The sequence below is a fragment of the Patella vulgata genome, chromosome 8 (genome assembly GCF_932274485.2).
Source record: "Patella vulgata chromosome 8, xgPatVulg1.2, whole genome shotgun sequence".
In the NCBI taxonomy this organism is placed as follows: domain Eukaryota; kingdom Metazoa; phylum Mollusca; class Gastropoda; family Patellidae; genus Patella; species Patella vulgata.
This window is the reverse complement of record NC_065886.2, coordinates 41,740,401-41,757,165: the sequence shown is the minus strand read 5'-3', so window position 1 is coordinate 41,757,165 and position 16,765 is coordinate 41,740,401. Positions and strand designations below refer to the sequence as shown.

Genomic DNA, 16,765 nt, shown 5'->3' with positions numbered 1-16,765 from the left:
TAATTGTATCTGTATCTGATATTGGTAAAACTGATAGGTGCCATATCGGACCATCACCATTCAGGATACCTTTAAAGCATTTTGCCAGCCAGTTTATATTTATACCCTCATATTTCATTGTGGGCATATTATGTTGTCACCCTGTCCATCGGTCCATCTGTCAGTCCATCAACAATTGCCTTGTGAACAAATGTATAAAGAAAAAGTCCATATTTTGTGTTGAATTTACTTAGAGATTTCTCAGCTGGATATAAAGCTCATTGCTGGACCAATTGTGTAGGCTTTCTCTGGCACCTCCAGGCTCAGAACACAAATAAAGTGAGAGAGAGGGAGAGAAATGGGGTGTAACGTATAGATTTTATTTTCTGTAATGTGATAGGAGATATCGCTCAGTAGAATATGAAAGTTATCACACAAGCGATAAATCTATCAACTGTAGAATTCGTTATTAGATGATAAATAATAATAGATGTATTTAAATGTTTCAGCATCAAGTGATAGTAGCTCTAGTAGTAGTGAATCGGAGAGTGAAGCTGAAGAAGCACCTCCTCCAGTAATAGCACCAGTTATCTTGACAGAAGCAGAAATGAATGGTCTTGCAGCTAAAATATTAAAAGCAGAAATAATGGGTGATGAGGTATTATTTGTAAAACTATTTTATAAAATCACCTGGGGAAAAAATGGGACAGTTTCGGTTGTAATATGGTATATACTCTGTCATGTAGATATTTTCTTTACAACTTTACCTATTTGATTTAATTTATTATTTTTGATCCTATTAAAGATACATTCCCACGAAAGTTTTTATAGGGTAGTTATTTCTAATAAAAGTATGGCAAATTTGGTAAATGTGCAAAGAAGAGACACCCAATCTTACTAGATAAATATGGATTCCCTGAAAAACACCCACGGGACAAGCACTGGGCAAAATGTCAGGGTATCACTAACTGTCAGCCCGGTCTGCCAGCTTGACTTAGGGAGCGGTTGTTAGTGGTTTTGGGAAAAATAGGTTCTGCAATTAAACGGCGGAAAAATAAGTTGGCAGAAGATAATCCAAGAATTTACATAGACTACAATATGTATGGTAAATGGACAGTAAGTAACGACAAATGCATTCTGAAAATGGGCCCTCCCTCAATCAAGTTATTGGACAAATATGGCTTCTAAAAATAGATTTTTTTTTATATCTTTGTATTTCCTCGCTAAAATAGTGCTTGGAGGGGGATTTGAAGCAAATTTTTGATAGATTAATAAGTTTGAACATGTTTTTAGTCCAAATATAACATCAAATCAGCCAGTTTGTACATGGGAAGAGGCATCTTTAAATGATTTGAAATGAGGTTTAATCGTCCTACTTTTCTGCAACAACTGAGCTTTTGAAGACAGGAAATTTGGCCTGGACAGTAGTGTCAATGGTTCTTTTACATGCATGCCAGGAAGTAGACAGGGGTACCTATATGTATAGGTATAGGTTGTTTGTCCCATCCAAATGACTAGATACATTTTGCTTTCCAAACCCTTCTGAATGTCCCTTTGTTATGGGGAGACTCAGTTGAAAAATCCTGAGGAATTTTCTCGGCAAAAACAGGGGTCAAACCCTTGACCTCCTTATCAGTTAGCCAGCATCTTACTCATTGAGCCACCACAGCTTCTTTTGGATCGAAACAAGCATCTCGGTTATTCAGTCTTCTCTTCTGCCTTTTATATCTTGTTTTTCTATTTCAGACATTAGCTAACGAACTGAAAACTAAACTTGAGAATGCAAGGGAGGCCAAGAAAAATGCCCCTCCTGCACCAACTTCCAGTCAACCAGAAGAGGAAGGAGAAGTCTTGTTGACAAGGACTACCAAGACTGGATTTGTCATGCCTTTATCAGAAGCTAAACATGCAAGAGAACCAAAGCAAGGAAGAAAACGACAGAAAAAAGTAACTTAAACTGCATCAATACTTGAAATAATTTTAGCATTAATTTATTACAAACTGTCCAGCGTGTGGTCAAAATATTTAACAAATTTAATTGCGAGTTTACATCATTTACGAAAAATAAGCTGATGAGGCTGCCATTGACAGTTCTCAGATTTTGCAATAAATAATTTCATGTTTTAAAGATGCATTATGTAAGAGATAAATTTGCCTATATGCAGGTCTTAATTATTATTTATAAATTTATTCACATGACAAGCCCATAATTACCCTAATATTGAAGGAATTAGAACACATTCGCAAATTAATAATTTAACATTAAAATGGATAATCAAGACATTGTTTATTATTGTAGTAATGGTACTTGACAATCGAGACTATCTTGACAAAACTTAAACAGCCACACCTTCTCTCCGAATATAGTAATTTGACTGAAACTTCCAACTATTATTGCAAGAACGATCAGAACTTGATCCAAATCTTATGCTAGGTTCCCATTGACATGCGATGTGCTAGATAGGGTTGTCCCTATTGAGTTCACAATCTGGTTCATTTGGATACTTTTGGATACGATCAACAAGATTTCTAAGAATGACCTCAATATATGATAAGACCTGATAGGATCACCATGATTATTCCATGATTAAAATCATGATTTCAATCGTACCACAAATCATGATATTGAGAACCTAGCATTACATAATGCATCTTTAAGTCATGGAATCTATTTGAGTATGGAAAGAAACTATGCAGTTCAAAATCAGCCATTTCTTTGATACAGTCAGGAGTTGCAAAAAGTCAACAATGCTCTCTCCATTTAGCTATTTGTTTGTGCAATAATAATGTCCATTATCTAACAGATCCTCACGTTATATGATAGTTGATACATAATTATTTTTTTTGATTTCCTGAGGTTTTTTTAAGGTTGTTTCACTTGTAGGTGCCACAATTCTGTTCATTCGGTTGGTCACTTAATTAACATTTAAAACTAAAAACATGTTTAAGAAAAAAAACATTTGGGGCTTCTAAAGACAACAGAATAGTACAGTTTAACTTGATAAGTCCTTTCAAAGCATTTCTGTTTCATGGCATTTGATTGGTTGGCTGGTCTGGAATTGACAAATGAGAACCTACATATTACTGAATGCACGTTCCACCAAGAATTATCGTAGACCAAGATAAAGCAAAGCAAATCTCTGAAAAATAAAATGAAACGATATAATTATAATGACCAAAGTGATGTTTTTGAGAAAAGTTAATTAAATAGCTTGTCTGTGTTTTGCGTGATTGAATGTAATTTTATTGTAAATTATTACAGATATCAACACATGAAGATGGTAATAGAACAAGATATTTTGATGATGATGATAAACTAGATCTTAAAACAATGGTAAGTTAACTTAACAACTTGTAAATTTTCATCTGTGTTTAAATAATTCAATAGAATAATTTCTGGATTATTTTTGGAGGACTATGTTCCTTCTTGCCCCTACTGTATCATTGAGATCCATACTGACCGCGTTAATTCGTCTCTGTCTTGGAAATGTTTTAATATTTATTAACCTTTACAGTGCTTCAATCTACATTTGAATTCTTCGGACAGTGTCTAATTTTTCTTGAAGTAATACACACTAAAAAATATCCTAAAATTGATTGATTAACATTTATAAATCTTCCTGTTTGGATTCAAGCAGATTTTAAAGTGGGGGGAGGGATGTACATCAAAAGATTTTATCCATGTACTTGTTTTCAATTCGTTATATCCCCATAATACTGAAAGCAATTCAACCATTTTTAGACTTTCACAATATAATTAGTTTTTACTAGATTCAAATTCCTCAAATAATAATCAGTAGCTTTAAAAGATGTTCACAGAAACATTGTATACGATACAGTAGATCTAGATCTGATAGAGTAGTGTATAGGTAACTTTAATAGATGTTCACAAAAACATTGGAAATGAAATGGGATTTAACGTCCTACTATTCTGCTTCGACTGGGCTAATGAAGATGAGCATGCGCCATACAGTGTCCTATGAGGAAAATTTTGCCCGGACAGCGGCGCTACAAAATACTCTTATATATCAAATTCCAACTGCCAAGGAATCTTTTATGTACACAGGACCTTAATTTTTCATCCCATCCGTTCGACTGTACATTGTCCCTTGCCAGGTCCTCGTTCCGCACAGGTTAGCGAACCAACATCTTGCTCACTGATCCACCATGGCTCCCAGATCTGGTACAGTAGTATATAGGTAGCTGTAATATATTATTGTATGTTTCTGTACTTTAAGGTTGAACGAGAGAAAATGGGAACAGCAGAAGATCAAAATTCTATGTTTGCTAGATTGGCTGGAAGGGTTAGTATTTTATTATCTATGAATTTATGATTTTATCTATAAAATATGTATTAAATCTTGTTTTTTTTAAAATATTAAATATCTTGTATACGTCTTCAGATAATGAGGAAATAACTCCTTAATTAATTAAAGATACTTTCTCACGAAAGTATTTATAGAGTAAGGTTGGTATATATGGCAAGTAGAGATGCCCAATCTTACTAGAAAAATACTTGATTCCCTGAAAAACACCCATAGGGGCAAGCACTGGGCAAAAATGCTTCAATATGTATGGTAAATGGACAGTAAGATAGCCGAATGGTTAGCGTGTGCATGTGTTATCATAAGGTCTGTCATTGAGTCAACTGGTGTGGTTTCAATTCCCTGGTTGTACCTGACAAGGAGTAGGGTCACCTTTCTAACCGTGTGGGTTTTCTGAAATAAAATTGAACCATATGATAGTCCCAAAATGACCTAGTTTGTGTCAAGTGGACTTAAAACCAAGCTCTCTCTCTCTCTGGATCATATGGCTAAATGACTTCTCACAAACATCACATTTCAAGGTTCTACATTTATATCAGCACCTGTTCTTTAAGGCTGTTTTTAGGAATTCACTTACATACTAATTCTTGTGTTAAAAATCTGAACATTACTGTATTGTACACAAAGCTCAAGTTAAAAACTAATTGACATCTCTGGTCTACAAATGAAAATGCTGATTTTGTAGTTCTAATACATGAATGCTCCATAGAGTATAACTTCAGTAATTTCTTTCTCATGTAGTTAGCAGGGTTATCATCCATGAAAGTATGGACTTAAAGGATCTTTAAAAATTAAACAGATGAATAGATTGTCACCATATCCGGAGAACAATGATTCAATTTATGATTGTCCAGTGCCATATATTATTGTCAATAACATTTATGAGGATTGTGTAATTGATAATGGAGTCTACTGGACACTTTCAAATTCAACTGGAAATGATAACTAAAGTTAACTGCCCTGAACACAGGAAATATTAACATGCGGTAATCAATGAGGAATGAGGATGTTTTTATTTTTTGAATAAAAACTGGTCATAGACCTCACTGGTATCTGTAAACCAGAATATTGTCTTTATATCTGACCTTGTGGGTTTTCTCCAAAACTTCTAGTTTTATCCCACTGCTAAGCGAATTATTGAAATAAAATTGAATCAGGTGTTAGTCCCAAAATGATCTAGTTTGTGTTGAGTGGACTTTAAAACCCATTTCTCTTTATCTGGTTCTTTTTTACTGATATATACTGTTTGATCACAAATTTCATTTGTAAGGTTTACTTCTGTGTCTATGCAGGGAAGGCACCAATAATTGTGATTGCCTCCCTTCATTGCTACTACTGGTTTTTTTTTTTCAGAGTGTCGAGAAGACAGATGATGATTATCAAGTAGATGATATGTTCATTAGTAAAGCGGCCCGCCAACAGTCAGAGGCCAAATTAGAAGAAAAAGATAAAATGAAATCTATTATGGGTAAGAATTTCTAACATCAGGACCCTGTTTCTCAAAAACTTAAATCTACTTAAAATTGTCTTAAACTAAAATTTCATTCTAACTTAAGATAGGTTACTTTCACAAAACGATTTTAAGTATTTTAGATGAAATACACTTAAATAAAATTTTATCTATACTTAAAGATACATTATGGGAGATTAGATAAAGAGCTGGCAGCTCTCACTATAATAGTTAAAAACTAGATACTGTAAAGGGGATTTGCTGAAAATTTCAGTCAAATTGATCCACTCTGAACCGAGAATTTAGCAATTGAATTTCGGTCTAGCTTCGATCATCGTTACTAAAGTCGGTACGATAAAAAACATAGTCGCGATTATCCATTGCTTGATTTAGTCATGAATGAGCACTAAGCAGCAGATCGGATCTTAATCCAGTAAATATCGCAGGCTAGCGATCACATCGAAAGTTGATTATGGTCTGGATAAGTTAATTAAAGTCTAATTAATAATTTAGTTAACATTTCAGGCCTAAAGAAAGACCTGCAATAGGCAGATTTAGCTCTTGCATAATGTATGTTTAAACTAGTGGTGTTTCACAAAACTATTTCAGGGACAATTTTAAATAAAAGGTGGCTTATAGTTTTTAGTTCACCAATTTTTTCCCAAAAGTGAACTTACAGAATCCGATTCTATTCCTACCCACAGAACTAGGTACCTACATTCAGAAAAATCACCGATTTTCTTCTACTTTACAGTCAAGTAACATAATGTTTTTTATTAATTTATAAAAAAATATTTTTTTAAAAACATTACCCAAATATTGCCACTAAACAAAAAAAGAAACGGATAGCAGTTGAAAGTACGACGTGGCATCGCTGGATTACACCGAGTTCTCGGATGTCAACCGCAACACAGGTCAAGACTTTGAAAAAATCTGATGTAGAGCCCCATCACTGCCACTAGCAGATGGAGTCCTTGGTTTGATCATGCTCACATTGCTTTTAGAGCAACTGAGATTTTTGGTAGGGGGCCCTGGGACTTGTGCCCTAGCATGCCTCACGGTTAATCTGGCGTTGTGTGTATATACACATAAGATATTGTTAAGTAAGATCACAAACCCCTTGATGCTGAGGGCTGTCTCAGATGTCTGACATTGGAACCTATTTATATAAGCCATTGGCTTGTTTCATTAACCTATGAATAAAATATTATTTAAATCTATTTCAGACTTGAGTCTGTAAGAAGTTAATATTTGACAATTTGAAAATCAAATCAAATCTTAACTATAATTAGGCCATGATATTCTGAAAATCTGACATCATAGCCTGCCTTAAAATCCAAATATTCTATGTTCTTTGATTTTACAATAGACTAAAGTTATTTTTTTATACATTAATTGAATATGAAAAGTCATATATACATGTATTTTGATCAACTGAGGATGTTGGATTGATTAACATCTCATGGAAAGAAAGGAATGTCTTTGAAGTTGAGGTGGCTACAGAATTTTTTTTCGTCTGAAATATGAATATTGAAAGTTAAAATAACAGTTTTTGTTTTCGACTGCCGGTTCGGATGGAGAGATGAATAATTGTAGCATCAAGGGATGAATTCTTTTTAATTGAATTGCCGTAAGATCAAAGATAACGAAAAATCTGATAAATTTCCAGCATGGTAACAAGTATTGATTTATGATGCCGTTATTGTATTCAGTAATTACAATTACAAATTCTTGAAGTCTTTTGTTTTATTTTTCTTTGATTCCAGAACATCAAAAGATGACGGCTGCCATTGCAAGATGTCAGTTCTGTTTTGATAAAGTTCCCAAACATATGATTATAGCCATTGGAAAAAAGGTAGAAAACAAATTTCAAATATGTTTTGATATATTTTGTGTTTTTGAAAGCCATAGTCCTTTATGATTAAAATTTTTCATCAATGCAATAGTGCAAATTATAATACTTATTTTTTTAAACCATTGATTTTGCTTTTATAAGAAAAAAAAGGTTCTATGGTTTAGTTGAAATTAATGTGTTGAATTTGGTTGACCACTTAAGCAAATTGAAAGAGGTGAAGTCATTTTAAATTGTGCAACTAACAATGACAGTCCCTTCTCCATTTTCCCCAGAGTAGAGAAAGATAAGCTCGCCTTTTCATTCATATGCCTACATCATTATTAAAGGAGCTAAATCGCTAACATTTGGGACCTAGAAATTCACAAAAGTGGGTCGCAACGCATATAATACTGTAATATGAATGTATATAAACTGATTTACATTTAATGGTTTCCGTTTTTACTCCAATTTCAAATCAGTTATGTTCGGCGAAATAAGTCAGCAATCTCAATCGAGTGCAAATTTCTAGCGTCTAGTTATTCTAGTCTACATAACTCCATTTGATTTGGTGCAATGTGTCTAGCCTCGTCCCTCGAGTCTCTCAATACAACTAGGGCTGAAGCGCATTATGGTACACGATTCGTGTACCAATGTTAAAAAAATTATTTTATCTTAAATATCGGATATCAGAAGCTCATCTTTTCCCGGTAAGTTTACATCATCAATGTTGATTTAAATTGACCAATAATTCGTGTTTTCGATGTCGAAGATTTTGGAGGATTTTGAGTTACGGACTTAGGTCCTTTAATGTATTTTTATCACCTGATCATTGTATAATCATTTCATATTATTTTAAACTTTATGTTTTCAGTCATATCTGTGTCTACCTCAACATAAACCATTATCAGTCGGACATTGTCAAATAGTTCCCATGATGCATTGTCCTGCTGCGACAGCTATAGATGAAGATGTATGGCAGGAGATGCAGGTAGGTACCGTTATTAAACTGTTAATGAATTGAATACTTTCATGTAAATGTGTATTAAAGAGCACATAAAATGACCATATAATGGTAATATGTACTTTAAGTCAGTGTAATTTGACCAACGTCTTGAAATAAACCCAAATAATAAGCCATTTTACTTCAAAAGATTTAATATCATTTTTCTTGATTTCCTTTCTCTGGTTAAACTGGCACTTGGTGTTCGGATACTTTATTTGAGCTACTGAAGATAGTGAACCATTTGATATTGTAACATGGATGGGAAATCTTCCATTGTTCTTTTTGTTGAATAAGCAGATTGTTTTCCCTCTAACAGGCTGATTGGAGCTTAACTGTGCAATAACTAGACATTTTTAATGCTATTGCACTCTTTTGTTGGTTTACACTAGTTTTAGTAGAAATCATATAGAGAAGTCGGGTGGGTTTTCTGTGCAATAACAATAAGCATGTTGAGCAGTTGTCAATGTTACAAGTCATTTATAGCACGCTTCATTCGTTAACAGGTTTAACACCTCGGCCTACGGCCTCTGGTTAAACCTGTTAACTCATGGAAGCCGTGCTATAAATATAACTCGTATTCATGAATTTAACATTTTGCCAAAACAACCTAAAAATGCATTTTGATTTAATTGAGACATTTGTGTATTTGTCTCTTTTCAGACATTCCGTAAAACATTAACAAATTTATTCAGTGAGCGTGGTGAAGACTGTATATTTATGGAGACGAGTATGTTTTTAAAACGACAACCACATACTTTTGTAGATTGTATACCATTAGAGAGAGAAGTAGGCGATCTAGCACCCATATACTTCAAGGTTTGTTTAAAAATAATGGGAAAAAATCCTAAAAGCTTGGCTTCTGTTAATATTATTAGTATTAGCAGTACTATTAGTATTAGCAGTATTTAAATTGTATTAGCAGTATTATTAGTATTTAACAGTATTTAACAGTATTATTAGTATTTTAGTATTAAGAGTATTTGTAGTATTATTAGTATTAATACTATTAGCAGTATTATTAGTATTTGTAGTATTAGCAGTATTATTACTATTTGTAGTAGTATTAGTATTAGCAGTATCAGCAGTATTTGCAGCATTTGTAGTATTGGCAGTATTTATAGAATGTACCCTTCACTACATGAAAAAGAAAAAAAACAGAACCCCACCTTTATGTTAGTGTTTGATAAACCGAATTGGTTGACCTAGTTGGTGAAACCTGATCACACTAATTTAATAGAATCCTTTGCCGTCAGAATTTGGAGGAGAGGAGATAGATATGGCTCTTTCTAAGCAAAATGTTCTCCCACCCTCTCACATTGCACATGAATATTGAAATTTACCAAAATCTTGGCAAGATTTTTAACCCCTTTTCGTTCTCATTATTATGTTGGAGGTTGGCTCGCTAATCTGGAGGTCTTGTGTTCGATCCCTGTGTTGTCTGGGAAAGTTCATCGGGATTTTCCAGCGTGGTTTGGCATTATCAGTGGTGTAGGAATGTGGTATGGTCATCAAATGAAATGGGGTTTAACGTCTTACTGTTCTGCTCCGAACTGGGCTAATGAAGACGGGTGTATAATCATTCAGATAGGACAAAAAACCTGAGGTCCTGTGTACACATTGGCGTTCCCGTAAAAGAACCCTTGACAGTTGGAATTCAAAATAAAGAGATGCCATAGTGCCACTGTCTAGGCAAAATTACCCTCATCCCACAATGTATGGCGTATGCCCATCCTGATAAGCCCAGTAGGAGCAGAACAGTAGGATGTTAAAATCCATTTTATTTGATTTCATTTCCTTTAACATGAATCCATTCCTATAGTTTGGATGTATTTGTTTCAAAGTAAGCAGTATTGAATAGTTGTCATGTAAATATGCCTTTAGTTTAATTTAGTAAGACGTTCGTTCTCAGTGTTGTCTTTTGGTGGCTTCATATACTGTTGTTTAATTCATTTTGACATTCATGTAGCGATGGTTCTTGTTTTTTGGGGTGATAGAGCAGCATTTTTGTTAGAAATGGCAATATTGTAGCTAATAACAGAACGTCTAGAAATTAACGTTTATAAAGTTTCTTCTAATACGTGGAAGCCCACTAATCCTTTTATTTTTAGTACTGTTACAGAATTACTGTCCATCAAAAACACATTGATAGGACTTCTGTTCAAAAGGTTTACAAATATTATGGGTTCATTAGAAAAATGGGTAAAAACTAAAAAGTAAAAAATAATGTTGCAAGCAGATTACTGATCTCTCGTGCTAATAATAAGTTGATGATCATAAGGGGGTATTACGGGAGTTTAGAGAAATTGCTAAAAAAAAAAGGTGAAAATTCCAGTCAAATAACTTTATTAGCAAAGCTCAATGTTAAAGCGACAATTTCAAATTTTCTAAGAAAGTGAAAACATAATTATTTCTATGTCTTTTGCTCAATAGGTTATCAAATCACTATTATACGATCATGGGCATTATTTCCCACCCCTAAAAATCTATGACACAGGAAATAACAACACAATTACCTCCCCTGTTTTGCTATTGACAACATGGGGCAGCCATTTTCCAACGTTGGAATTTGAAGTTAAAAATGATATTTTTGCCAATTTCTCAGCTGGCAATAGCGAATTATAGGATTAATAGGATTATTCTTTAACAAGGTAGTACTGTTTTTGGATACCATCTTTATTAAGGCTTTATTTTAATACAGTTTAAAAATATAACTTGAAAATTTGCAATTGCAACTTTAATGTTTCAACTTGAAAATTATATATTTGCCGCTTTCTCAACTAGTGAATTATAAAACTAATAGGAATATTTTCTTTAACAATGTAGGGCTGTGTATAGATTTGATGGTAGTTGTAGGTTTTGATAATTTTGTTTTAGAACGTGATAGAAGTAGGGTTAATCAATGAATTACTTCAAGATACATTATGTAAGATTTAGATAAAGAGCTAGCCATTCTTGCTATAATAGTTCAAAAATAGATATTGTAACATGAATAAATTGAAAATTTCATTCAAATTACACTATTGCGAGTGAAGATATTAGCCTTTGAACGTTTGACAAGACGTGTGCAATAATTTCAACCACCGTACTGGTTGTTAGAAGCTAAGTCTCGCTCCTCCATTTTTAGCTTAAATCAAAATATGGCTGAACTGTTCTAATCTTTTTAATATCTTTTTAATGTCTAATTAATAGTCTATGAAACATTTCAGGCCTAAAGAAAGACCTGCAATAGGCAGATTTAGCTCTTGCATAATGTATGTTTAAATAATTAAAAGAGATTCGCAATGAATGATTTTTAATTCACAACAGACAAACAAAAAAATAGAAATCACCATTATACATGAGTCTTGCATCAAATATCTAAATTAGAGTATTTAACATAGTAATTTTTGGTATAAAATTCATATTTATGAAAATGGCATCAAATTTAGATTATTTCATCCATTTACATGAAGGGTCTATCTACAGTTTTTTTTTAATGATATGACTATTGACCATCATGACGTGGGTTTTTATGATGTTATGACGTCAAACCTCTGGGTCATTTAATAGTTAAACATGACTTAACAAAATGCAACTACCGCTTTAGAATTAAATATAATTTTTTTGAAATAAAGGATTCATCCATTTGATTTTTTGAAGGATTTACTGAGAACCAAAAGACTTTTTTTTTTATAAAGCCTTTACATGGATGGCTGTCACTGAAATGGGATCTGTATGTCCGTCTGCCATGATTTTGTTTCTGGGGCGTATTTAATAAAAGGTTCAAGATATCTTGATGAAATTTGTACATGTACATTTCAAGCTTTCATATAGCGGTTCTGCATTTTGGTAATAAGAAATATATTGATTTTAAAGGTATTTGTGTTTCCATGGAAACAAATTTGACTTAGTAGTTGTGCCTATTAATAATTAGAAATTTATTGAATTTTTTAAAATTGTGTTTCCATGGATACAGATTTGATTTTATCATCATTCCAGAGCATTTCTCAAAAACTTTCAAGATATCTTTGTAATACTCTGTTCAAACATCAACCTATTATAATAGTTTTGCTAATTAGAAATATTATATCAGATTTAAAAATAGTTGCATTTATGCAATTTTTATTCCAAAGTATATCTTATAAAACTGAACAGTTATGCCTTTTGCTATTTAGAAATTTATCGGATTTAAAAATATTTGTGTTTCCATGGAAACACATTTGAATTAGATTTTTGTATACAATTTTGAATCCTATAGGCTGTTATGATGTTTATTGTAGTAACTATATATAGTAACAGTTAATTCAGATTATAATAACCTCTATATGAATTTTATCAGTATATATTATACTTGTATACATGAAATCAATTATTAATTATCTTGGTAATTGGGTCATGTCAAGTTGTAGAATTTACAATACACATATTGTATATCACATTTGTATGTGTGATATAAATATATAATATTAATATAATATCTCAAATATCAATATTCTTATTTATTAAATTATAAAATAGAAGTGATTAACTTGTTAGAAAGTGGGGAGCCGCAGTGTGGGACAGTAAGACACTGGCTCAGGAGGTCTTGGGTTAACTCCAAGTGTTGGCCGAGAAGTTCCTCAGGTTTTTCCGGCACGGTTTTCCCCTACAGTTTCTAAGAACCCATGACAGAGTAGGCCAAAGAGCTGTGTCCAGACAAATGCCCGTTGGTGCAGAAACTTAAATGCCATTTAATGTTAGTAACTGTCTAACTTGAGCAAGTGAGGTTTTAACTTAAAGATGTAATACAGCAAAACTACCTATTTGTCAGGGTTGGATTAAGACCTGTTGATGCCCTAACCACTGAAAACATTATGGTTCCCCCAAGTAGACCTATATGTAATTCAAAGATGAAGATAATACCAAACCTTCAACATTTCGTTAATTATAACAACAAGTTCTGTAATATTTGGGAGTACAAGAATAAGATCGCTATGAACAGTAATTGAATAAATGTAGATGGAAATGATACTCCTTTGGCAAAAGTATCTCTAAACATTCTTGCACACTTAACTGTAAAAGCTCTTTGATTTCCATCTAAACATAGTTATGAAATTTAGTGGTGGGTTAATGCACTATATTTTTTTATTTTATTTTGAGAGATAGCAGAAGTCCATTTGTTTAATAATTTTAGTTTCATTTAGAACACAAGATTGGTTTTAACAACAACAGACCTAATGTTATTAAATGTAGAAATATCACCACTCCGCAAAACAAATAAACACATCAAATTCAATTAAATATGTTACATAAATAATAAAAAGTCTTAAAATGACAGAAGTATTATGTTATGGAAACGTTCCTGTCTTTAGTGTAGATTAATGTAAAAATATATTATTCATTTCAGTTTATCTGATGTGTTATATATATGTGTCATAATTATTTTGGAATTAGTTCATCCAGATTTTCTGGCGTGCTTCCCCCTTGTCAGTGATGCAGGACGGAGGGCCTGGCAAGGACAGCTGTCTAGTCATTCGGATGGGACGAAAAACCGAGGTCCCGTGTACACATTGGCGTGCACGTTAAAGATCCCTTGACAGTTGGAATTCGATATAAAAGTAGGCCGTAGTGCCGCTGTCCGGGCAAAATTTCCCTCATAGCACACTGTATGGCGTATGGCCGTCTTCATTAGCCCAGTTTGGAGCAGAACAGTAGGACGTTAAACCCCATTTCATTTCATTTCATTTCATATTTTGGAATTTTTTTTTTATTTATAATTATCAATTTGCTCGAAAACAAGATTTCTTCTGAGCTATTTAACACACATATGTTTCATATTGACTTATATTATAGTGAGTTAGCTAAGCATACAATATCTACTTATAATTTATTATTTATTACTTAGTTTGTATATTCAGTCAGCTGGTGAGGGATATTAAATGATTATATATGGTTGGTAACAGATTGTTTACATGTATATATGTCAATTTTACACAGCTTACATGTCATAGTAGTATATATATATATCTATGGTTGCTAATATATTATTACTACATGGGAGCCATAATTTGGGGTATAATGCAGGATGAAGGGCCTGACAACTACAACTGTCTAGTCGTTTGGATGGGAGGGAAAACTTAGGCCCTGTGTACACATTCAAGTGCACGTAAAACATCCATTGGCAGTTGGAATTCGATATACGAGAAGGCTGTAGCGCCGCTGTCCGGGCCAAATTTCCCGCATAGCACACTGTATGGCATATGTCTGTCTGCGTTAGCCCAGCCTTCGCAGGAAAGTGGGGCATTAAACACTATTTCATTTTCTGAGTCGAGTCACAACTTGCTGACTTTAGTAATGAGTCCTGTTCAAGTCGCCAGTTCATCAGAATTTTTAATAGACGGAGGGCCTGACAAGGACAGCTGTCTAGTCGTTCGGATGTGACAAGAAGCCGAGGTCCCATGTACACATTGGCGTGCACGTAAAAGATCCCTTGACAGTTGGAATTCGATAAAAGAGTAGGCCGTAGTGCCGATGTCTGGGCAAAATTTCCCTCATAGCACACTGTACGGCATATGCCTGTCTTCATTAGCCCAGTTCGGAACAGAACAGTAGGAACGATAAACCCCATTTCATTTCATTTCATTTTTGTTTATGTCGTCTGCAGAGGACGGCATATTCCTTGTAGAGATTCAACTTTCACAAATCGTAGATGGCAAAGGATTCCTCCGTCCCTCAAGTGACGTTCAGAGACTTGAAACAATACATAAGTATAATTGATAATTGACAGACAGGCAAAAAAGTAGAACTGATATCTCAAGATTGGCTGAAATTATTTTTTAATTATAACGAAGTAGCTACACATTTATGTAGAATTTAATATAGAATTCTATCAATTTCAATCTCTAATCAAATCTACTGGTAGTCTATCACTTCTAGACAACTCTGTACTTCTCGAAATACAGTCCGTTTAATATAGGAGGTTGATTGATATGACTGAGGCTATTTAATAATATAGTTCATCAAAGTGCTTTACAGTGTTTGTGTAAGGATGGGATATAGTATATATACACAGCTTTAATCAAATGGCTTACTTGTAAGTTCAGATGGATTTTGTCCGCTTGTCACAGAACAGACGGAACAACCCAACGATATTACTGTATTTAATCTATCTTATGTTTGTGAAAAACTCCAGAATACCGATCAATTTTAGTACCAAAAACCACAAGCTTTTGTGATGTTCATATTAAATCTTTAATCAATTTTGATAGTAACCATATTTTTAAAGAGGCTACAATGTATGTCACTTTCACAAAGAAATTTGATATCTTTATCAGATCCTATTAATTAAATTTCCCACCCAATTTATAGTTACAAATATCTATACCAAAATTATAACAAAATGTCAACTATAACTCTGTCATTAAAAAGGGCAACTTGTCTGTTTGGGATGATTTTTTTTTGAGGGTGGGGTGGGAGGGTTCTAGCAAGGCATAATTAAAAAACATTTTCTACCCCAATGCTTGGCACTTACTGAATTATCTCCCAACTCCCCCAAAACACCTGAAATTCTCATATACTGTACAAATGAGATAAATGAAATTGAAATCAAATGGAGTTTAACATCCTATTGTTCTGCTCCTAAACTGGGCTAATGAAGATGGGCAGCTAATGAGTTATTTTAAAATGCATATTGTCAAGCAGTGCCTCCCCTTAAAATTTTTAACAGGTCTATTTTGCGATTTATGCACTACTTATCTTCTTATTGTGGTTTTGAAAAAAGCCCAAGACTTTGCCAATTCAACAAAACATGGCATGCTTGTTCCCAGGACAATTGGACATTGATTGATTAACTATGATTTTGATGTCACAATTCCAAGATGGTGGCGAATATGACATATTGACCTTGATCTGTCCAATGTATTGGATAACTTTATTAGTTGTTACTGTTGGGATGATCACAATGGTGAGATTGTCTCATTAAATAACTGGGTAATATAAGCACTTGTTATTGTTATTTAATTGTTTTTAAACTGTATGACATTTTTCAGAAAGCAATTCAAGATAGTGAGTCAGAATGGTCTCAGAATGTAAAGGTGGTTGATCTGAGTAAAAAAGATATCAGACATTCGGTAAATACTGTTTTTATATTCTTTCGATTTATCGGTGTTGCCTTGTAAAGATGTATCCCTTCCAGTATGCTAGGCCATCAATTTGTC

At 33.4% G+C, this 16,765-nt stretch overlaps 1 protein-coding gene across 1 annotated transcript in view; it reads left to right on the top strand.

Annotated features, from left to right (window-relative positions):
- The window catches only part of LOC126829804 (CWF19-like protein 2), a 37,968-nt gene that overhangs the window by 9,446 nt on the left and 11,757 nt on the right, over window positions 1-16,765 (top strand). Inside the window, exons 8-16 of the mRNA XM_050559935.2 lie at window positions 489-637; window positions 1,726-1,926; window positions 3,242-3,313; window positions 4,218-4,283; window positions 5,658-5,772; window positions 7,521-7,609; window positions 8,460-8,576; window positions 9,252-9,407; window positions 16,598-16,678. Coding sequence (XP_050415892.1) covers window positions 489-637; window positions 1,726-1,926; window positions 3,242-3,313; window positions 4,218-4,283; window positions 5,658-5,772; window positions 7,521-7,609; window positions 8,460-8,576; window positions 9,252-9,407; window positions 16,598-16,678 — 1,046 coding nt within the window. The remainder of the gene's footprint in view (window positions 1-488; window positions 638-1,725; window positions 1,927-3,241; window positions 3,314-4,217; window positions 4,284-5,657; window positions 5,773-7,520; window positions 7,610-8,459; window positions 8,577-9,251; window positions 9,408-16,597; window positions 16,679-16,765) is intronic.